This window comes from Balearica regulorum, chromosome Z, assembly GCF_011004875.1.
Source record: "Balearica regulorum gibbericeps isolate bBalReg1 chromosome Z, bBalReg1.pri, whole genome shotgun sequence".
In the NCBI taxonomy this organism is placed as follows: domain Eukaryota; kingdom Metazoa; phylum Chordata; class Aves; order Gruiformes; family Gruidae; genus Balearica; species Balearica regulorum.
Genome location: NC_046220.1, coordinates 24,875,464 through 24,900,137, shown reverse-complemented (window position 1 = coordinate 24,900,137; position 24,674 = coordinate 24,875,464). Strand labels below are relative to the sequence as shown.

Here is a 24,674-nt window from a genome sequence, read left to right as displayed (position 1 = left end):
TTATTTCAGAGATACAGATTTACTATAGTTAGCAACACAGTACTGAAAGTGTACTGGTGCTTTACAAGAGAATTGGATTTGGTTACCCTTGCTCTTCATCTATGAAATAATTTTTTAATCCTCTGAAGTAAGAATTTTATATCCAAACAAAATTTCTGAGTTTCAAAAGAAGCTAGGTAGACACGATGTGGAGAGTTTTTTAATACAGATCTATTATTTTCTGCAGTAGCTGTTGTATAGGAGAACATTTTATATCTGCCTGTGCTAAGCAATGATCAAGAGACATGCTAATTTAAGCATATATTCCTTGGAAAATCCCACAGCCTCTGTAACCTACTTTTCTTCAATGTGGGAAATCTTTTTCATGTTGCCAATCTTGTAGTTAATTTGTCTGTTGTTGTTTGTTGCTGTTATATATGGTGGGTATTTGCTTTCTCAGTATCGACGAATTATTCTGCCAGCTACTGTGTGGAAATTTTTTGAAGAAGAGTGTATGATATCTATCTCTCTCTATAAGTCTGTGTACGTAGATACATGCTTTAATTATGCATTTGTTAGAAAAATTGTTACATATTGGAATGTTAAGCACTAGTAAATTTGATTGAGGTAGATGATGGCAGACAATTGATGGTAAAGCATGTCTTGATTTAAACTACTGCATTCATGACAAGTATTTTTAAATTCCATAACTTTATTAATTTTTTATCTGTTAAAGCGTAGGTATAATCAAGGTATAAACATGTGCAATGCAGTTGATTATGAGAGTAGCATAAAAGCTTTTTTCACTTTACAAATGAAATTACAGAGCTCTGTTTAAGAATTTGTAAACCTGTGTGAGTTGAAGCAATGGAAATAATAGTAATAATGTAAAATTTTGTGTTTCGGATTGTTTTACTTATCATGCTTAGAAGCAGTCTTGACTTTGTGACCAGCATTTCAGGCTTGTCTCCACTATAGATACTGGAAATCGAATATATAAAACATGCACTTTCCCAAGATTAGCATTTTGAAAAAGTACTTGGTATTTTGAGGGTATACATTTTGTAGCAGAACAGTGGGGTGGAGATGTACCTCATTTTCAGTGTGCAAGGTAGGAATATAATGAAATTTAGAATATTTCTGCATTTTGCAGTCTGGTCACCCATTGCAACTCGCTGTTCTTAATTTCATGCTATATAGATATTAAAAATTACATTTATTTTTCTTTTACTCATACTTTAGAGTTCTTTAATCTTTTTAAATTTTGGTGTTATCATATTGAATGAAAACTGAGAACTAAGACTTTAAAATTTTTAACAGGCTTTTCCATTCAATAATGAACTTGAAGAAAGTGATAATTGACTCTGCTCATATTCTTATCCTAAAGGATAAAGTTGCTTATAATTATGACACATCAACTCCATTCCTGAAGATGGTGAGCTATCTTTCTTGATTTCCTCCAAAAATAAAATGTGAACTATGTCTTTTCAATACAGTTTGAGACGCCTGGGAAAAGTCAGAATGAAATTTGCTACTAATACCTACTCAGAAGCCTGCTACTTATCACTCACTGTTCATATTAATTGAAGACATTGGAAAGTAAAAAGTGAAAACTTCAGCAGTTACTGCTGAAAAAATCCCACACATCTAAACTAAATGGGCTTATTTTGTTCAACTTTGTGAATCAGGTAGTAAAACCAGAGGTTCAGATTTTCTTGTGGGCATAAATTTACTGGTGACTTCAGTGACATACATATAATAAGTCAATATATAACAGTATGCAGTCGTGTAATTTGACTTTGCTTATTACTTAACAAATGTAGGAAGAGGAAAATTTCCATCCTGAACATAAGCCTAAGCTAAATTTTCAAGACCAGGTCTACATATCACTGTGTGATTTTTTTTTTTTTTTCCTTAGCTGAAATTAATCGAAACTGTAATCTACTGATGATAAAGTCAGCAACAGATCCACACATATCATTTTAAGACTCATTTTACAGTGAAGAGCATCTTAAAGAAACACACTTGCTAATATTGTGTCCTTTCAAAATTCTTAATTTCTTCCCTTTCTGAACAAAAGCGCTGTGCTGTGATAGCTAGGTAAACTTACAAGATCTACTAATTCCATACACCTGGAATAGAGAGGAAATGAGATGCTTTAGTTGCATTGTGCATAAACATAGTAGGATTAAGACAGTCTTTATTATATGATTACCTCTCACTTCTAACATAACTAACATATATATTCTTCTGGCTTAGATGTGCAAGACATGTCATACTTTGAATTTCTCTTCCAGTCACATATATTTTTTGGAAAAAAAAAAAAAGTTAAAATAGTTCTTTGTACTTTGATACTAATACATATGTGCATGCTGCATCTTTGTGCCTCTGTGTGTGTGCTATGTGGGTGTGTGCCACAGATACGTAATTTTTCTCCTGGTTGGAAAGGCTAACAAAATGAATGTGCGCCTTCATAAAGTAAGAGTATTTTGAAGTGAAAACAGAAATGAAAACGAAATTTCTTATTTCAATGAATTTATTATATCAATATAAAACAGAAAAAAAAAAGGTGATGCCAGAAGTATATTGTGATTTATATAGAGTAACTGCAGCATATCATAAACCTAATATTCCTGCAGTACTTTGTTTACCACAACAAAACGTTTTTAGTGTGGGATTTGTAGACTGCTAATGGGAGAACTTAAGGATATTTACAAAAAACCTTATGCAAGCCTTGAGCAAGTAGAAAGTTCAAAGGCACTTGTTTTGAAATACCATCATGGTATTTTGGTGGCTGATGGAAGCTGACATCAAGAATTGCTCAGAGATGGGCATTCAGAATGAATAATGTCCTGGTTCTGGCAAGGATAGAGTTAATTTCCCAAGGAGCCAGGACAGGTGAGCCAAGCTGGCCAGGGCTATTCCATACCATGTGACGTCATGCTCACTATAAAAGGGGGGCTAGTCGGGCAGGGGAGGGACGGCGCAGTTTCCGTGCGGTTCCGGGACGGTTCCAGGATGGGCTGAGTGTCTGGTCTGTTGGTCCGTCGTTGGTTCGGTAAATTGTTCTCTATTATCACCCATTGTTACTATCTGTTATCAACACTGTTGTTGATTGTTTCCCTCTCCCTTGCTGTCCCAGTAAACTGCCCTTATCCCAACCCTCAAGGCTTTGCTGTTGTTTTTCCGTTCTCCTCCCCATCCCGCTGGGGGAAGGAGTGAGTGAGCGGCCGCGTGGCGCTCAGCTGCCGGCTGGGCCTAAACCACGTCAGTCCTTTTTGACACCCAACGTGGGGCACGAGGGGTTGTGATAACGGCAAGTCTGACCCAAGTGTGTTAAAGAAAAATTATCCTAAGAATTTATGATGTTATTGAAACAGTCACTGGTCATAACGATGTTCTGTTCGGTCACATGGCTCTGGTTTGTAAACCCGTGTTTACTCTATGCAATCCCTGCGGTGCTGTTCATCACCTCTGGGAGAGGGGTTCCTGTTCTCATATTGTTGTATTGTGTGATAATGACTTCTGATAAGATATCATTGACAGTCATGAGTCTGAGCTGGTACTTGTACGTAGCATTTCGGTCAGGCCTGTACCTCAGTCAATATCTTTCAGAATTGATTAATAATTGGACCCAATCTATGGGGAAGACGGGGGGGGATACCTTCTCCCACTCTTTCACCTCCCCTTTTCCTTTTGGTTGGTTACGACAATTTTTGAGAATGTTGAATACCCTTGGAATGTTCAGGCCAGTATATTCCTACTGCTAGGTCTCCTGAATGTTTTCCCACTCCTGTTCAGGGTTAGCAAAAATTGTTTCAAGAATATTACCCAGGGATATTCCCCAAGGCTGAATGGTCAGGGCTGGCATGGCATTTGGGAGAGTATGGGTGGGTATCTAGAGACCTTTTCACCCCGAATGGTTTGGAGTTTCACTCCTGAACAATTGCAAGACCCTGATAAAATGGTAGACTATTTGAAAGGAAAATGCTGTGGGGATTCTAAGGAGACACAACTTACTGCGCTGTGGCCACAATCTATCAAACACTGTTTGATAGTAGACAGCACCATCCAGGGAGAGAGAGCGGACCCACAGGCACTGCAGCTGCCCAGGCCCAAGCCCCCGCAACAGGCACTGCAGCTACCCAAACCCCTGCAGTAGGCACTGTAGCCGAGCCAAAAGATCAACCCATACCAGTATCAGTCGCCCCTATACACAAAAAGAAATACACAAAGAAATTGGTTCGCTTAGTGAGAGATGATGATGAACCGGGGCCATTACGAGAACAAGAAGAAGAGCCAGAACCAGAAGTGATCACCCAATCTCTGTCCCTGAGCGAGTTGCGAGATATGCGGAAAGATTTCAGCCGCCTTCCAGGGGAGCACATTATTACCTGGCTGCTCCGCTGCTGGGAAAATGGAGCCAGTAGCCTGGAACTGGAGGGCAGGGAGGCCAAGCAGCTGGGATCCTTGTCTAGGGAACGGGGGCATTGACAAGGCAATTGGGAAGAAGGCGCAGGCCCTCAGCCTCTGGAGGCGACTCCTGTCAAGTGTGAGGGAAAGGTATCCTTTCAGCGAAGATGTCTTATGTTGGCCAGGCAAGTGGACCACCATGGAGAGAGGTATCCAATAGCTGAGGGAATTAGCTGTGCGGGAGATGGTTTATTATGATCCGGACAACGCACAGGTGCCCACAGACCCCGATGAAGTCCAGTGTACCCGACCCATGTGGCGAAAATTTGTGCGAAGTGCACCGTCATCGTACGCCAACTCACTGGCAGTAATTGACTGGAAGAGTGAAGAGGCACCCACGGTGGACGAAGTGGCTGGCCGACTCCGGCAATATGAAGAGAGCCTTTCCTCCTCCCTCGTCTCGGCTGTGGAGAAACTGTCCCAGGACGTCCAGCAACTCAAAGAGGATATATCGTACTCCCCACCTGCACAGACCCCTATTTCAGCTGTTAGGAGTAAGCATTTTTCTGCTCCAGAGAGGGGATATGGAGCATACACACCACGAGGTGTCCTGTGGTTTTATCTGCGTGACCATGGAGAAGACATGAGGAAATGGGATGGGAAGCCCACCTCAACCCTGCGGGCACGCGTACATGAGCTACAAGGCAAGACAGCTGTAAGAAGGAACTCTTCCAGAAAGGATGCTGCTCCAGTTTCCACCGGGCAGCCCCCCAGATCAAATGGAAGGCCTGATCGCACTTATGATCCTCTTGAAGGGACTTCTAAGTAGTGACTATGACGAGCAGGATTAGAGGGGCCCTGCCTCCAGCCAGGTGGAGGAAAGGGACAACAGAGTGTATTGGACTATGTGGATCCAATGGCCTGGCACATTGGACCCACAAGAGTACAAGGCTCTAGTGGACACGGGTGCACAGTGTACCCTAATGCCATCAAACTATGAAGGGGTGGAACCGACCTCTATTTCTGGTGTGACGGGGGGATCCCAACAGTTGACTCTGTTGGAGGCTGAAGTAAGTCTAACTGGGAATGAGTGGCAAAAGCACCCCATTGTGACTGGCCCAGAGGTTCCATGCATCCTGGGCATAGACTACCTCCGGAAAGGGTATGTCAAAGACCCAATAGGCTACCGCTGGGCTTTTGGAATAGCTGCCTTAGAAGCGGAGGAGATTGAACCATTGTCTGGTTTGGCCGGTCTCTCGGAGGACCCTTCTGTTGTAGGGTTGCTGAGGGTTGAAGAGCAACAGGTGCCGATTGCTACTACAACTGTGCATCAGCGGCAATACCGCACCAACAGAGACTCCCTGGTTCCCATCCACAAGCTAATTCGTCAACTGGAGGGTCAGGGAGTGATCAGCAGAACCCACTCACCCTTTAACAGTCCCATATGGCCAGTGCAGAAGTCCAATGGAGAGTGGAGGCTGACGGTAGACTATCGTGGCCTGAATGAAGTCACACTGCCGATGAGTGCTGCCGTGCCAGACATGCTGGAACTTCAATATGAACTGGAGTCAAAGGCAGCCAAATGGTATGCCACGATTGATATAGCTAATGCATTTTTCTCGATCCCTTTGGCAGCAGAGTGCCGACCGCAGTTTGCCTTCACTTGGAGGGGCGTCCAGTACACCTGGAATGGACTGCCCCAGGGGTGGAAACACAGCCCCACCATTTGCCATGGACTGATCCAGACTGCACTGTACCCAGAGCACCTGCAGTACATTGATGACATCATTGTATGGGGCAACTCAGCAGAGGAAGTTTCTGAGAAAGGGAAGAAAATAATCCAAATCCTGCTGCAGGCTGGCTTTGCCATAAAACGAAGTAAGGTGAAGGGGCCTGCGCAGGAAATCCAGTTTTTGGGAATAAGGTGGCATGATGGGCAGTGTCAGATCCCTATGGATCTTATCAACAAAATAGCAGCCATGTCCCCACCAACCAGCAAAAAGGAGACACAGGCCTTCTTAGGCGTTGTAGGTTTCTGGAGAATGCACATTCCGAATTACGTTCTGATAGTAAGCCCTCTCTACCATGTAACCCGGAAGAAGAATGATTTTAAATGGGGGCCTGAGCAACGACAAGCTTTTGAACAAATTAAACAAGAAAGAGTTCATGCCGTAGCTCTTGGGCCAGTCCGGGCAGGACCAGATGTCAACAATGTGCTGTACACCGCAGCCGGGGAGAATGGCCCTACCTGGAGTCTCTGGCAGAGAGCACCAGGGGAGACTCGAGGTCGACCCCTGGGGTTTTGGAGTCGGGGATACAGAGGATCCGAGGCCCGCTACACTCCAACGGAAAAGGAGATATTGGCAGCCTACGAAGGGGTTTGAGCTGCTTCAGAGGTGATTGGCACCGAAGCACAGCTCCTCTTGGCACCCCGACTGCCAGTGCTGGGCTGGATGTTCAAAGAGAGGGCTCCTTCTACACATCACGCAACCGATGCTACATGGAGTAAGTGGGTTGCACTGATCACACAACGGGCTCGAATAGGAAGCCCCAGTCGTCCAGGGATTCTGGAAGTGATCACAGACTGCCCAGAAGGGAAAGGTTTTGGAATGTCGCCAGAGGAGGAGGTGACACGTGCTGAAGAAGCCCCACCGTATAATAAACTAACAGAAGATGAGAAACCATATGCCCTCTTCACTGATGGGTCCTGTCGCATTGTGGGAAAGCATCGAAGGTGGAAGGCTGCTGTATGGAGTCCTACATGGCGAGTTGCGGAAGCTGCTGATGGAGAAGGTGAATCGAGCCAGTTTGCAGAGGTGAAAGCCATCCAGCTGGCCTTAGATATTGCTGAAAGAGAAAAGTGGCCAACACTGTACCTCTATATTGACTCATGGATGGTGGCCAATGCCCTGTGGGGGTGGTTACAGCAGCGGAAGCGGAGCAACTAGCAATGCAGAGGCAAACCCATCTGGGCTGCCCCATTGGGGCAAGATATTGCTGCCCGGCTAGAGAAGCTGGTTGTAAAGGTACGTCATGTAGATGTCCACGTACCCAAGAGTCGGGCCACTGAGGAACATGAGAACAACCAGCAGGTAGATCAGGCTGCCAAGATTGAAGTGGCTCAGGTGGATTTGGACTGGCAGCGTAAGGGTGAATTCTTTATAGCTCGGTGGGCCCATGAATGACACCTCAGGCCATCAAGGAAGAGATGTGACATATAGATGGGCCCGTGATCGAGGGGTGGACTTGAGCATGGACGCCATCTCACAGGTCATCCATCAATGTGAAAGATGCGCCATAATCAAGCAAGCCAAGCGGGTAAAGCCTCTGTGGTATGGAGGACAGTGGTTGAAATATAAATATGGGGAAGCATGGCAAATCGACTACATCACGCTCCTGCGAAGCCGCCAAGGCAAGCGTTATGTTCTTACAATGGTGGAAGCAACCACTGGGTGGCTGGAAACATATCCTGTGCCCCGTGCCACTGCCCGGAACACTCTTCTGGGTCTTGAAAAGCAAGTCCTGTGGCGACATGGCACCCCAGAGAGAATCGAATCAGACAATGGGACTCATTTTCGGAACACCCTCATAGACACCTGGGCCAAAGAGCATGGTATTGAGTGGGTGTACCACATCCCCTATCATGCACCAGCCTCTGGGAAAGTTGAAAGGTCCAATGGACTGCTAAAAACTACCCTGAGAGCAATGGGTGGTGGGGCCCTCAAACACTGGGGGACACATTTAGCAAAGGCCACCTGGTTAGTTAACACTAGAGGATCTGCCAATCGAGCTGGCCCGGCCCCATCAAAATTTCCACACCCAGGAGAAGGAGATAAAGTTCCTGTAGTGCGCATGAAGAATATGTTGGGTAAAACAGTTTGGGTTATCCCTGCTTTAGGCAAAGGCAAGGCCATGTGTGGGATTGCTTTTGCTCAGGAACCAGGGTGCACTTGGTGGGTGATGAGAAAGGATGGGGAAATCCGGAGTGTACCTCAAGGGTATCTGATTTTGTGTGAAAATAGCCAATAAATTAAATTGTATGATATTAATAGCTATACACTGTATCAATGGTATAACCATAAGAATCACCCAAAACTAATGAAGGATGGACTTTGGAACTGCCTTCAACTGGTGCCCAGGAACTTCATCGAAAATTACATCTGTGACGTCCAGACTGCGAGCATGGACCATACCAGATACACCAGCCATGAAAAATACTCCCGATGCAGCGCGCAACAATCCAGCAGTACGCACCATTGTTCCTGCCCTGAGAGACTGTAATGGCAGATGGAACCCAAAGCCATGGCCTAAATGAACTCAATGGAGACTTTATAGAGCGATGGCCCATGGAGTCAGAGAATGGTGTCAGTGAAATAATCTGGGCATGACGTAGATGGTGTGGAATAAGGGGTGGATAATGTCCTGGTTCTGGCAACGATAGAGTTAATTTCACAAGGAGCCAGGAGAGGTGAGCCAAGCTGGCCGGGAGCTATTCCATACCATGTAACGTCATGCTCACCATAAAAGGGGACTAGTCCGGTAGTGGAGGGGCGGTGCAGTTTCGGTGTGGTTCCAGGATGGGCTGAGTGTCTGGTTGGTTGGTAGGTGGTTGGATTGGTAAACTGTTCTCTGTTATCACCCATTGTTACTATCTGTTATCAGCACTGTTGTTGATTGTTTCCCTCTCCCTTGTTGTCCCACTAAACTGTTCTTATCCCAACCCTCGAGGCTTTGCCGTGGTTTTTCCGTTCTCCTCCTGTCCCACTGGGGAAGGAGTGAGTGAGCGGCCGCGTGGCGCTCAGCTGCCGGCTGGGCCTAAACCACATCAATGCTGAGAGAGTTGAGAAAGACAAATGATGAATGGCTGTTGTCTTTGGGAGGTGAAGGAGGAAGAAACACATGGTCAAAGGAACAGAGCAAAAGACTGTAGCAGCATTCCAGTAGACAGTAGGCACAACCAGGGTAAAATCATCCTTCTTGAAATCAGAAAAAAGGTAATTGGAAATGAGATATGATGGAAGGATTCCAGAATGACACTACTTGTGCTCTTTTTCTGCTGTTCTTTATTAATGCATATGATGCACAAAAGCATCATGGTTTTCTCAGCTGATAACTGAATACTTTGTACATCATGTGTAAGTTTTACAGACTCTACATTAGTAAACAAACAAAAATTAGATTGCTTGGAAGACAATACACTGAAAAACAGAAGAAACTTTAGAGATCCCTGAATGATCCAACAAATAGGATGAGATCCCACTTATGAAAGTAAAGCTATGCAAGCATTGCATCATTGTGTATATTAGTCTTATTTTGAGTGCAGAAAGAAAACTGCCATCTAAGGGGCAATAGTTGGATTTGAGAAACATGATTTTGAGGATGTTTTGGACTATTCTGAGGAACTGGGAGCTTTGTGCTTTGGTTGCAAAGTCTATAGTTTTTCACCATTATGAACCAATAGAAAAGTGCCAGTACAACAACAGCTTAGCTGTTCTCTTACTTAAAGACTAATGCAACAGTGACATCAATGGCTTGTCACTACTTTTCTTGCTGGAAGTGAGCCCTGGGTCATATTGTATTTAAGAAAAGAGAGAAACTAGTGAAAAATAAGAATTCATCAATATTGTGAACCAATTCTTCAAGTAGTTTGTTACATAAAAATCATGCTCATGCTCCAAATTTTTGTTTTTGAAAATCTTCTTTAGGTACAATATAAGATAACAACGAGATTTGACAGAAGACTAAACTCTAAATCCTTGTAATATACAGGAGTGTAGGGTTTAAGAGAGTAAATTTGTAGCAAGAGAAAGTTAATAAAATTGTATGATAAGTATTCACAAAATTTGAAGGAAGTCGGCAATTATGATGTCTTGCATACAAAAATGAAAACATGGAGGTGACAGTTTGATAATGGTATCTAATGAGAGACATTTAATGAAAGCAAAGGTTTCTCAATGAATTGGTCAAAGCAAGCCTTTTTCTTTTTTCAATCTGAAGTATTTAGTTTATAAGTTTTTGTGGTTTGTGTCCTGTGTAACATACTAAAATAATCTTCTGTTTATAGTATGGCTATCATGGTTTTGTACTTCATAAAGTTTATATAATAGACAAAGCTCATATATTGTATGTATACGTGTATTCAAAAGCAAATTCAAGGATGTGCTCTTGTAGGATGATGTTCAGTCCTCCCAAGATTCTTTGCCACGCAAGACAGTTATAAAGCTGACATCGCAACCAAGGTAAGTAATTTATGTATTACTTAGTGTCTGAGATTCTTTTAGCAATGTGTGTGTTTTCACTACCTATTAGCTTTTTATGCCATTTTATTTTTTTAAACTTTCACTCAAAAAAAGGTAATTTAAAAAAAAATAATTAAAATTGAAAAAGGTAAAAAGGTAGTCTGGCATATTATGCTAATACTATTTTGTCTAATTGAAAGAGAACACACCACTTTAAAACTATAGGTTTCTCACATGCCAATAATTGAGCTGTAGCAAGTTCAGTAGTCTGTTTACCGTGTACTTTTACAGCATTGTAATCTTTAATAAATTATGCTTGAGCAGCAGTAGAAAATTCTAATTAAACATAATTACAACTGGCTTAATTAACACTGAGAAAAAACTTAGTTTTTATAAGGCCTAAAAATTACAGTATATAAATGTTGAATTGTCTCTAAAATTCAAGTAGAAGATAAACTAGGACACTGTTTTCTCTCCAACTTTTTATTGTATTGAGAGGGCTTACTTTGTTTATATGTAGTTCTAGAGTTGAAACTGACATCCTGCTATCCCCATGAACATTCAATATCCAACCTGAAATATCTTAAATATTCATTAAAAGTCAACTAATCCAAATAAAGTGAGATGTATGAATGTGAGAGCTGCTATGTGTGTAAATCAAGTAATACAAGATTTTTGCCTGCAGAACAGAAGATTTAAGATTCATTTAAAAAGTAGTAAATGCTATATTTGCTGATGTCAGTGTTTAATTTCTCTCGTTCTAGCAAGTGGCAAGCTAATAAAACTTACCTAATTCACGAGCGTGTCAGACGTTAAATTCTAATCAGATTCTTTGAAAAAATGAGCAAAGTTTGGTTCTTGTGAGCTTTTGGGGGAGGCTGTCTTCAGTCCTTTAACCTTAAATGTATATAATGTGTGAGTATATGTAGTTTTAATATAAGCTTGTCTCTAGAGCAGTCATGTAGACATACATGATTTATTTTTTTTTTAATAGTTTTATTATCTTAGGGGAGTGCTACATAAGTGCTAATAGATTATGTTGAACTTGGCCAAGTTGGTAAAAGCCTCAGGTGCCTAGCTATTTATTTAAATTAAATCTTCTAATTTTTCAAAATATCCCCATAGATATCTTCACTGGGATGGCAGTGCAAATATTGTATATAAACATTTGGCTGGAGGCAAGTTATAATGTAGATTTTCTTTGCCATTTGAGGATAGCTTTAATGCTTTTGCTTTCCTTGCCTACATTAGCTGTTGAAATTACCCCATGCCTCTTCCATCTCCTGATATGCCTTTTGTTTGCATCCACTGTTCCACTTATCTCTCTGCATAGTATGCTAAGCAAATTTTTCCCCTTTTGGTGTGTATGCAGTTCAGGCATCTGCTTTTTTTTTTTTCTTAGTTGTACATTAAGTAAATATACATGTCAAGCTTTTCTATTTTAAAATTAGTATTATCTTAGCAGCCTTTTACTGCTGTTCTCTAAACTTGTTTTACGTTACTAAGAAGATAATATTGGTAGATAATTGCTAATTTTAACTTGTCTGGTACTGCGACGATACCATACAGTCATATAAGATGCAGTTAATGTTCCAAAGACTGTGTTAACAGAATTATGGGAGCCAGAGTAAGGGGGGCGGGGGGGAGGGAGAAATGAGGGAGAAGGGGAGGAGAAAGATTACAAGGTAATATTGATATTGCTACCTGAAAACCTGTTTTCTGTAATGACTTCCTGTTTGGAAACACTTTCAAAACAATGCTTAGGTGCACACTACTTAATGTTTCCTTTGTTGTTAAAATTTTCAGTTGAATATCTGTATGTTCAATTACTTTCTCTTATAAAAATCTTAGTCTTTCTAGGCTTCTAACTTTATCGATGGTTGTAGTCTGAATCTCCACTAACATTATTACCATTGTGAAAAGTAGTATGTAAGCTGAGACAGTAACTTGCTTAAATCTAGTATGTCAACATTATGACTGTGCATCTGAGTTTTCTAGATAACCTGTAAAGATGTGAAATGCTAATTTCAGTATAATATTAAACTCAGCTTCATAATTTTATCATTAATGATTATGGTGCTTAAACTTCAGAGTCTGAAGCTTCTAAGACTGAAACTGTTTTTTCATTGCAAATTTTCATCAAAAGATTGAAAATATTGATTCTCATCAAAAGCTTATTATTTGATTATCCTCTCTTCAGAATAGTCTTTATTGTTAATGTCTATAACATGAAATCTCTAGATTTCTTTATGTTGATGTTTTCTAATATACCATTATGTGGGATAGAAATTAAGTCAATGTACCTGGCAAGGTGTTGCTTTTCTTTAATTGGCTGAATATTTAGCTTTTTGTAGTTTTGCATTTCCATGTCAAGATTTTTTAAAAATAGCTGTATTGTAAATTAATCTTATAAAAATTTGGTTCATATCACCTATAAATTTAGAAGAACACTACTGATGGGAAGCTCCTAAGATAGTGGGGTTTTAATCTGATTAATTACTTAGTCATTTTCCTTTTTTTTTTTCTCTTTTTCTTATTTTATTGAGTTGATACTGTCAATTTCAAATCTAACCTACTTTTCATTGGGAAAGTAGTTGGTAGTATGCTTTTGCCTCTCTCATCCAGCCTTCCTTTTTGATGTTTTTCAGTTGTATTCTTTTCACTGCTTGTGAAAGTTGTTTTTCAGTAGTGAAAACTGATGGGACAGACTGTACAGGAGAGATAGTACAACTTGATTACATGGAAAAAAGAAAAAGAGGAAAAAAAAATCAGTGGTCATTGTTCTAGTATGAAGTAGCTCCAGCTTGTTGGGTAGTTGAGAAGTATCTTTCAAACTGCTTGTAAGTAGATACCGCTTTTTATGTATTTATCATTTCCACCCCCACCTTTGCATCTCTTTTCTGTAGTGCTCAATTACCATCTTTTTATGAATCTGTAGCTTTTTAAAAAAAGTAATGTGTTAATTTCGATGAAAGAGGTATGTAGGGTATTTGAAATCTTACTGTGACTCTGCCACCTTAGGACAATTATGTGGTCTTATGATCAGGCTTTTGAGTACTGAAGTTACGGCATATTTAATTACACTAAACCCCTTTTAACTGATAAATGAAGTTGCATGCTTTTTAAAAAATTGTTATTTCCACCTGAAAAACAGAGCTTTCATAAGATAATATCCAACTAGATACAGAACTTCTTTTATCTTGTTCTGAAATTAACAATTATTACAACATGTCTCAGAGACAAAGCCTATGAGAGTGCTGATAAATTAGATACTGCGTCATGCTTCTGTGAGAGCGCTGTCCTTTGATATAATCATTGCTTCTTGGGAATAGTCTGCCCGAGGTTGTACTTCCCAAATGGCAAAAGATTTGGACTCACTGGACTTGGAGGGTGGAGGGAAGGGGATGAGTTTGAACCTCTTGCCATCCAGTTTACGCTGTTGGCTTAAGAGTATGTCAACAGTGTGAGTGGCAAGATTTCCTAGCTTTTTCTGTCTTCAGTGTTTCCTGGATGCAGCATTGCAAGGGAATGTGATACATGAACAATAACTGAATTGGCTGTCTGTAACTACTTGGATTTAGTAGTAGTATTGTTTGGCACAACATGTTGAACCTAGGAGTGAATGAGACCTAACAGTATCTTTTTTTTTTTTTTTTCCTTTGCTTCTGAACCTTCATGTTCCTGGCTGGGGAGTTTCAGTACTGAGCTCCATTGCACTCTAAAGCATGGTATAAGGCATCCCATCTGAACTGAATATACTATGATAATGAAAGATTTTTTTTAAATTATTGATTTAGGATTATTTTTAGTGCTAAACCAACACTACTTATAATTTGCCCACAAATTACTTTTGTCAGCTAATCATAGAGGAATGGTATGATATCCTTCTTGTCAGGCTAGTTTAATAACAGCAGACACGTTTTCCACTAGTTAAAATATTCAGGTTGCCTAGGGCATTAATTCTAAGTAGGATACACTGTAATCAATGATTTCGTCAAAGATCTGTCAAAGCACCAAGCAGTTTAGTGACATCCACCTTATAAAAGAAAGTGTCATTTTTCCAAATAGAGGATTCAAAATAATCTTATTTCAATACGTAAGAGCAGATTTTGGCATAAGGTTGTAATTAACAAAGCTTTGGCATAAGTTGTGTTCATCTTGTTGGGCTCAAAATTTGTGATCTTTTTTGAGGAAGAAAATTCTGATTTACCTTTAAGATTTTGCAAATTGGTTACCTTATCAAAAATCCACTTGGCAGGTGTACCCACTGCTTTCTCAACAGACCACTATATTGTAGAAATTAAAGCTATGTTATTAAGTTTAATGTGTGGTAAAGAATAATGTACAAAGGTCAAAAATCCTTGGCAGAGCAATGTGTATGTTACTATATTTGGTTGGAAGATGACAGCAAATAACTTGCCTGAGAAGGAAACTTTGTTGGCATGATATGCCACAAAGGAACTGTATCTTTCTGAGCTTAGAAGGTGGCTGCATTGAGGTAATGTTTTAACATTCTCATTTGGCAACTTTAAGTTTGGTGGTGGTGTTTTTCTTTACTTGTGTTGCCCATGTTGGTACAATCAAGCTAAACAGTTGTCCAAGGTAGTTACAAGGAGAGGATGCTCCAACAGCATTTGACATTTTAATAATATACATTTTAATTAACTTACATGACTTCTGAGGCATCTGTATTTCTAGTTATAAAGTGAAACTTTTTTTTTAAAAAGACAGTTGAAACAAGGATATTTTCAATTGTCAATGAGGGGAAAAATGTTTAAAGAAAACAAGAACAAATACAGTAACGTTTAAAATGAAGCCAGAAATATTTGTGGCAGTTCATACATTGTTAATAAGCACACTTGTTCACTTGTTTTTTGGGGGAAAAAAATCAACCCCCAAAGTTTTAGGTTTTTATTAGACGAAATAATAATAGCAATATGCGCAACCTTGTTACGTTTTTGTTAAAGTGAAACCTCTGTATTAGTAACTTTAAGGGAGGTGGACGACTGAATAGTTATTCAGTCAAGCCATAAGATTGTTTTCTTCTGTTAAGAAATAACACTTTTAATTAAGCACTTGTATTCTCAGCACAGTAGTGTAGTTAAAAATTATATAACCATTTGAAATTATATGTGAAGAGCTGCAATTTTGGTTTCCAATTCAGCTGCTTAGGCTGAATACAGCTTAATGATTTTTTTTAAAAATTACTTTAAAGTGTTAATCTCAGTGTTCAGCTGCCTGACCAATTTGCTACATTTCAGGTGACCTGTAACTGCCATGAACATGTTCCGCTTGTAGTAAACTCAAGGTCATTTTGACTAAATTGAATGAGTACTTAAAAAAAACATTCTCCCTCTTGATTTTCATGATGTAAGAGCTGTTGTAAGACAATGAAATATTTGATTGACCCGGGGTATCTCAGGCATCTGAATCCTGAAATATCAGTTAATGTGAACTTGAAATATTTGAGTAAAAATCATTCTGGCAAAAGTGATGACTTCAAAATGAACAAAACCAAAAGCAGTATACATTTATTCTGCTTTATAGGCAGAAGTTAGCTGTGCCAACTGCCATTATGATCACAACCGGCAAATTCTGCATTCACAGTGTCTAATGGGAGAAGAAGTAAGGGGTGTGGAAGAGTTCACAGCACCTTGATCGCTTAATTTCCACTTTTTTCTATAAGGTCACAGTAGTTTTTCCAAGATTTCCATTTTTACTGCACAAGTTTTCTAATTCTTGTGTTGATTACACTACATACAAGCTTATCTCAGAACTGACTCCCTGCACTGGCAGCTGACATTTCGCTAAAAGTTTATCTGGGAACTCTGAAAACAAAACAACAAATAAGCTAAGGGATGAATGTCTGTTTTGATGTAAGGGATAGCTCATTGAAAAAGAACTGTGGTTCATTTTTTAAGTTTTTATAAATTTTCATTATTAAGAAGAAATATACAGCTTTGATTTGCAATTAATTGCACTCCAAAGCTTTCTGTGGAATTAATATTCATTTTTCAAAACTCAGTTTTGACTGTCATGCTTCTGAATTCAAGTTGTTCTAAAAGTTGTTAAATTTCAAACTTCTAATCATTACTTTTTCAGGGCATAAAAATTCCTATAAATGAAACTTTTTTTCAGTTTTTGGTCTGTCTTATTGTTGATAAACCAATGATGGTCTGTTCTAAATATTTTTGTTTACTGACTGTCTTTGAAATTGCAGTTGCAAAATTAAACCAGTAAACAAGTTGACACAATTTGTAGCATTTGTAGAATCTTTGCAGTTTCTCAAAACAGCACAAATTTGGAATTTTTGGTTCAATGCACAGAATTTCAACAGTTTTTGTTGGGATTGGCAGAACTAGTGCAATCGGATTGTGAATGTGTTTGATGCTTCAGTTGCTATAAAGAATTATAACATTAAATTGAAAAGTCCCACAATTAGGTGTTACAATAAATTTCTGGGTTCCTTTGAATACTGTTTGTAATGGAAGTGTCATATGAAATACAGAAAGAATAGATTAACTAAACATACTTTAGGGGGAGGAAAAACTCCTGAGTTTGTTTTTAAAAAACAAGAAAGATCATTGTGAAAGAATACGCTAGTAAAGAACTGAATACCACTGAAAAATCTGCATTGTATGCATGTACTTGTTGAAGCAGTTTTGGAAGTAGAAGATACACAGTTTCAGTATATTAGTATATTTGTGTTTGATTTCTTTTTTTTCCAGGCACTGGCCCCTTCAGCCTTTTTTACAGGAGTTGCTTTGAGGCAATACTGTAGGTAGTCCAAGGCTCTCAAGGCACAGACTGAAGTGATGTGGCATACTTAAAGTCTTTCTGGTCTTCTGAACCAGATTTTTTTCCCTTCTCAATGCAGATTTATAAAGCCTGCTCTACAAGAGGAACAAGGAAAGCATTTTAGTGAAGGTACTTTCTCGTCCCGAAGAAGTCAGGGGGCTTCAAACCCATGTTGGACTTCAGAACACCTCACAACTTTGTGGTTAAAAAAAAAAAAAAGAATAGTGCCTTTGGACTTAATCCTTTTGTCCTTAATTGGAGAGTAGTTATATTCTCCAGATTAGATTAGAATATGCGTGGTACTACAATCCATCCAAATCATAGGAAGTATACGTACCTGGCATGTGTAGTAGGTACATAACATTTTAAAAGTTGTGTCTTAGGCTGATGTTGGTTTTTTGTGTTCTCAAAATTTATAGTTCTTGCTGTGCTGTTGTCTGTGTTTATTGTGAATGCTGTTTTCTTGAGGGTGTTCCATGGTTTGTTCTTGAGAAAGCCAGGCAAGGGTCCTGTTTCCTGTGAGAGTAGAGGGATGGAATATGTGCCTATCATCTGCCTAATTGTCTACCTTTTGCATGAGCAATGGATATTATAAAGATATATCTGCACAGTTATAAAAAAAAGGATTGAGTGTGTGCATGTGTGTCACCTTTATTAATGAATCTGAAGTTTGACTTTGGGTTTGTTATCAGGAAGGGCATTCCCAGAATGATTCAGAATTCTGAAATGTGAAGCTAAGATAACAGAACTTCTTTTTTTTTTTTTTTTAAGTACAGTATCATTGTTTTTACTTATTTGTATGTTAATCAGAACCATCAGCCATTACTGCTTTTAGAAAGAAGGTGTAATTTTAACATAGCTCTATTTCTAAACTATGCATTTAACTTCCTCTTCAAATGCTATTATAGCATAATTCTATTTTGTGTTAGTTGAAACTCTACTGAATTCTTGTGAATTTACTTACTTATTGATAGTATCTCTTTTTTTATTTCTTGATGTCACCAGTTTGATTTTATAATGAAAAGCTGATCTGTGGATAATAGATTCTGTTTCCACCTTTTTTATGTACCTTATGAAAGCAACACAAGTTTATATTGTGTGTTTCTAGTTTCAAATTGAGATTAGATTCCTACTAATTCTTCTGCAGGATTTTTTTTTTTCATAAACTGGAAAAGGTATCTTATTTAGGAAGAGCCAAAATCTTAATATTTGTTCATATATGATAATATTTGATCATATGTATTCAAGTTTAACATTCTAGTCTATAATACAGTTTAATTGGATTATAAGAGTTGCTGCTTAGATGTAAATTGATTTTTTTATTATTATTATTATGCTGTGATAGTCCCAAATTAGGATTCTGAAATTTACAAGAAGCTTAACTGAATGTGATGTAGAGGACCATATAAGCATTAGTTATCTTGCCTAGTTAAGTAAGCTGAAAAGTCTCCTTAGACTTTATCCAGTCAACGAAAAGCCCCTTGGGAAGGTATTGGAATCTTCTTTTGGAGAGAACTTGCTTTTCTATGACTAAATACAGGAGAACTGTTTGCATTACTTGAATTTTTATTCAACCACCCATATTCCCACTGTCCCATATTTCATGCTTATATGTGACAGTGTATCTGAGGCTGCAGCTCTTAATCATAAGGTTTTCCTCACAAATGACTTTTCTATTTAATTAAATGTCTAGGATTGTATAGTTATGAATGCTAATAGTTTCAGCATCTACTGTGTCTCAGAGGAGGTGTACATTAAACCTGCAGCAATTATTGAAACTAAGTGTGTAATATAATTAGGTGTGTTAATGCAGTTTAAAGCACATGTTCACTGTAGTTTCATTTGCTGCTCTGAGACTTAATTTGGTATAGTTTTTTGTGAAAGTTCATTCTCATAATGTGCAGATTAAATTTTTAAAAAGCCACTAAATCAAACAGGAATATTGAAGTAGATCAGATCCCCTTTATTTAAAACTGGAAAGCAATAAAAGTGGGTTTGGCATGTTTTAATTCCATGCTTTCATTTAATTTCTAGTGAGTTTGTTATAAATGCATTTTTGCCATTGCTGCCTTCACTCAGTTAATCGACAGACTTGTTGTTGCCTAGCTGTTACTTAAATGATCATGGATAAATGTTGGATATCACATATTACTCAACTTAGATCCTTGGGTATCCATCTAAGCAGAGTGGAGGGTTTTTTTGTGCAAAGTGAAGCCAAAAACAAGCAAGAAATTCTTTAGTTCAGATCATAAAATCACAAACTCTTGTATTTGTATCAATCATGTTAATATAGTAGAATGTAAAGACATTATAAAACTTGAAGTCATACTGGGAATAAACACTATACAAGATTAGAATTTAAAAATATCGTAGTAAACTGGAACCAATATTTCATGGTCAAAGAATGAAATGAAGCAGGCAAGTGGAAGTCTTACACACCACATGGAAAAATAATGTGTGGACTAACCACATAGACACTAGTGAAGCAGAAAAAGACTAGGCATTACCAAAGATCAGATTGAGAGTTACTTGTATGGTGTTAGAGGCAATTTTGCTTTTGTATGATTTAAATGGAAATGTTCTGTGTAAAATACAGCTGAAATAGTGTGCTATACTCAGGGTGATGAAGGCTTCATCAAAAATATGGTGTCTAGTTTTAGAAAGCTTACTTTAAAAGATGAGACTTTGAGAAGGCTTAACAAGAAAAGAGGAGTACTAATTTGAAGAAAGTGACTGAAGAGATGTTGAAAGAATATCACCTGTTTAGTTTGAAAAGGCTGATGATGAGGAACATAAATCTATAAATACATACAGGTTTGTTACAAAGAGAATCAGTGTATTATACTTGCAGTGGAAAAAAGGGAGACATAATTTGAAGATATGTATTTAATGTAAAGTAATTAAAAATTTAGTTGTATATTAGCAAAATGGGTGTTTGAGCTGCAGAACAATATAAACAGTTTTGGATGTTTTCAAGAATAGTGATTGCAGTATTTGTCAAAGGTTGTCCTACTGAATTGTCATTCTGGTTAAGAGATCACACTACAGCAATGTTCTAGTCCACTGGTTTTTTTATTAATGTCTAGATTTGCCTTTTGTCTCTTGAATTTATCTTGAGAGACATAACTAAACAGCATATTTAACATACCAGCATGGCCTAAGGTTATAGGCCTAGTCTGTTTTTTACATACAGTCTTTTATTTGGCCAGCTGGAATAAATGAGAAGAGTGGACTGACTTAAGGCATATAAGACCTTCCAGTGACCTGTAATGTTACCTGATGTTTGTATGAGAACTAGTTGCTCTAATGAGAGAACAGCTCTGCTTGTAACTGCTCTCCTTAATGCACAAGCACAGCAGTTTCTGCTCAGTTTGTCGTACAGGCAAAAGGAATTTCCTGTTTAGGGTAAAAAGTTGTTTTTGCCTCTGACAAATGTTATTTTGGCACTTGGCAGATCTGCTGTAAAAGGAAGAGTGTTTCTGTATCGCTTTTGATGAAAGAGCTGTCTGAGTGCTGTGTATTTTAACTGTTTTACTCTGCAAACATTTAATGTGCAATGCATTTATTTTCTTTTGATTTTTTTAATTTTTTTTTTTACTGTGGGTAGGTACGTTTCTGATGAGAAGTGTTGAGTAGAGTAATAACTACTTACATTAGTAGCAACAGATCACTTCTCTTTAGGAATGCAAAGGTCAAGATACTTCCTAATACTAGAAAATTCTGGATTTTCCCTCTGCCTCTCTGCCTCCGCCCCATATGTGGCATATATAGTATATGAATGTGTCTGTATTTATAAATGAAATATCCCAAATCCCTTATATCATGTTTCTGTAAATTAGTTGGTATGGTTTGACATGGGAAGTGTATTTTCCTTTCTGGAAATAAAAAAAAACCCACACCTCTGATGCAGAATTATTCCATCTTACGGGTATTACTGTCTTTGCTTACTTGCTGAATATGAACGAGGAAGAAAATTGTTTTTGGATTATTGGACAAGTATCCATGCATATCTCTTCAACAAGACATTAAATAATTGCTCAGGGGCTTATGGGCTTTTAAACTCAAAATTAACGGACAAATTGATTTCCACATTCTTTTTTTTCCTTATTTTTTGGTAGGATTTGCCACTACTAAAATAAAGTTGTGAGCCAAATGTCATTGACAATAGTTCAAGATACATAGAGCCTTAGAATTCCGTGTTTTGAATAACATGTATTAGAAAAAGTATGATTTGGATGAAATCAGGAGAACTTTTTAAATTTCAGAAATAAATATTCCTGTGACAGAGGGGGAAATGGGGATGCTTTTTAAAGAAAATTTGACTCTGCAGGTATGTTTTAAAAAAACCAGCATAAATCAGACTTGAGTGCTTTCAGAAACTGGATTCGTCATGTGATTTTCATGCATGAGATTTTCAATTATTTTGTCCAAAACTTTCTCTGTTACCTAACTTTCTTGCTAAATAAATTTTGAATAGGACTGAAAGGTGTGTTGAAATGCTGTGAAACATGTAGTTTCTAAAGCTCAATTTAGTAACTGATAGAAGAGTTGTAAAAAAAAGCATTAATCTGCTGTCAAGGAGAGTGTCATGATCATAAGCCTGCACAGTTGGCTTTTGATTAGTTGTGTTCCTAAGGAATATTAAGAACATGGCTTGAGATATTAGAAAATGTCCAAGTTTTCTAGAACCAGAGGAGCAGTACAACCAGATGATTTCAGATTATATAATGAATCCCTTAAAAAAAGAACTAAGTTGATTAAAGGGCACTTCAAGTTGTATATATGGCATTTATTTTCAGAAGAATTGTTTTGTAGACTTTCCACCTTCAGTAATTCATAGCAGAAATGTAGGTAGACTTGGCCAGATATGGAAAAAAGTGGATGAGAAGACCTGTACTTAAAATGTTGCTTTAATCACACTTTTGACTGAGGCCTTGACTCTTAACGTGGGACACCCTAAGAGCTTTGAACAGAACTAAGTACCTTGATATAACTTTTTTTCTACCTAGTATTTTGATTAAATTCAGCAGGAATTGTTATGGTTAGTTTTTGTTTGAAGTTTTTTCCCATGGCCCTTTGAAGCAAGGAGAGAGATTTTTAAGTAACCAGAGAGGAATTTTTGTGGTCCAATTATTTTTAATTTTATTCTGTATTAAAAAATTGAAGAAAATAAGTATCTATTACATGTTTTCTTGGGCTTCAATGCAAGAATCATGGAAGTCTTTTCTTCCAGGGAGGTTGTACATGTTTGCAATGTACAGATAAACACCTGTTTTAAGTAGATGGTCTTGGTTCTCTTTATTCCATTTACCACCATCCCCAAAGACATGGACCACCCTGGGCCTGTGTGATGTCAGTTCACGGAATTTTTTTGGTTTTTGGTTGTGGATAGTTGGGGGTTTTTATAAGCTTCCAGCATGTGGGAGACGTCACATAATTCAGATTTTTTGTTGTTTTTATGGTATTTTTAGCAGCTACCATGGCAAGCAGTGTTTTATACAGTTCAAATACTAATCCTCAGTTTGTTTCCACCTGACATAAATCAGTGTTTACTAATTAAACAATGTTACTATCTACTGATTCTTCTCACATCTTTCAAAGTAATTTTTTCTTGCATATTTTGATTCTCCTCTGGCTCCCCATTTGATGTCTGGAGAGTTTTTGTTGTTTTAAATGTGAGAGATGACTTTGTTTAGAGAATTCAGTTTTATTTAGAATTCTAATATCTAAATTCTAAAAACTAAGAATTCTTAGTCCATCAAAATACATCAACCTCCAAGATCTCAGAATACCTTTGTAGTTGAATTCTGTTTCTAACCTTCTGGTGAATTTTAACATATGTAGAATTACTTCAATTCTTTTTTTTAGGGCTTAAAGCATTTTAATGTGTATTTATGATTTTTTCTTCCCTTTCACTCCCCCCCAGCCCCTTTGACATTTCAGGAGAACTTACGTACTTCAGTTTGTTCTTTTTTGTTCTTCAGAGGAAAACTGTTGATATAGTATATCATTTGGCTACATGGCTTGTATCTTTTCTCAATTTTGGATCTACTTGTAGTAGTTTTTCTTTCTTCACCACTTAGCTGTTTTCTAGCTTAGCTTCTATAATACAAGAAGGAAAGAAATGAACCAGCTTCAAAGGTGCTGTTCATGTAATTTCGCATTGAAATTGTACATATGTGCCCAGAGAACTAGTTCTGATATGTTATAATGAGGAATGCTCTATCTGTCTGCAAAGGTTTGTCAGAGAGATTCCAGTAAAATTGATCAGTCTGAGCTGGAGTGCCTCAATTGATTTTCAAAGCAAATGACTAAAGGTCCTCCACCGACCAATGAAAGCTGTTGTCCTAAGCTGTCATGAGTCCAAGCGTCTTGAAGGGGTGGTCTTCTGAATAATGCTTTGTCACTGATGATCCTCTGCCATTTACTAGTAATGAGTTCTGGTTTCTCACATTAGGTGAATACCTTGCTTGTGAAGGCAGCATTGAATGAACTTCACAACAAATGGTAATTGTGTTGCAGGGGTTACCAGTAAATGTGTGTATGTATCAATATATATGTATGCCCATATGTTTATGCACATCAGTGAAACAAAAAGAACAGTGGTCTGAAATACTGTAACTTTTCAGTTTAAGAAACAAAGTTCACAATAGCATTCTTTAGGAGACCAAGATTAAATCTGAGACCTGAATCAGTTTTATTCATTTTTTGCCTGTGAATATAGCTACACCAGTTTACATATTGTATTGATAATTTTAAAAGAAAGTATTTAAAATAAGCATCGGGGATGGGGTTTTTTTCAGCTCTGGCTGAAAATGTTTCACAGCAAGTTAAATTTTTACTACAGGAAAATATTATTTGATGCCTGAATGTACGCCTTTAATAGAAAGGTTTATTAATGCACATTATAGGTTACGTAGGGAAAATTAACATGCTTGTATGGATAAAAGATATTCCTTCTGGATTTCACAGATCCAGAAAAGATGGGGTAAAAAAATTCAAGGTGTAACTTTACAAAAGTGTCTGAAAAGCAGGTGGCAGGATTTGCTTTCTGAAATTGCATATATTTGCACATGCATCCAGTTTAGGATGAGCTCAAATCTGCATCTGTTTCTCAGTTTTTTTGAGGGGCTGAGAGCAGTTTATTCCTGCTGCCAGTGCACAGATGGAATACATGGTGTCTGTGTGAGTAAATTTACCATAGATTTATCTGTAGAAAATTATATGTTTCCTTTTGTTTCAGTA

General features: G+C 38.0%; 1 protein-coding gene across 4 annotated transcripts in view; it reads left to right on the top strand.

Annotated features, from left to right (window-relative positions):
• MAN2A1 (mannosidase alpha class 2A member 1) overlaps window positions 1-24,674 on the top strand; it is a 127,836-nt gene that overhangs the window by 54,197 nt on the left and 48,965 nt on the right. For all 4 annotated transcript variants that reach the window (XM_075739622.1, XM_075739620.1, XM_075739621.1 and 1 more), the window contains 2 exons: window positions 1,300-1,414; window positions 10,564-10,631. In XM_075739622.1, the coding sequence (XP_075595737.1) occupies window positions 1,300-1,414; window positions 10,564-10,631 (183 nt within the window). The remainder of the gene's footprint in view (window positions 1-1,299; window positions 1,415-10,563; window positions 10,632-24,674) is intronic.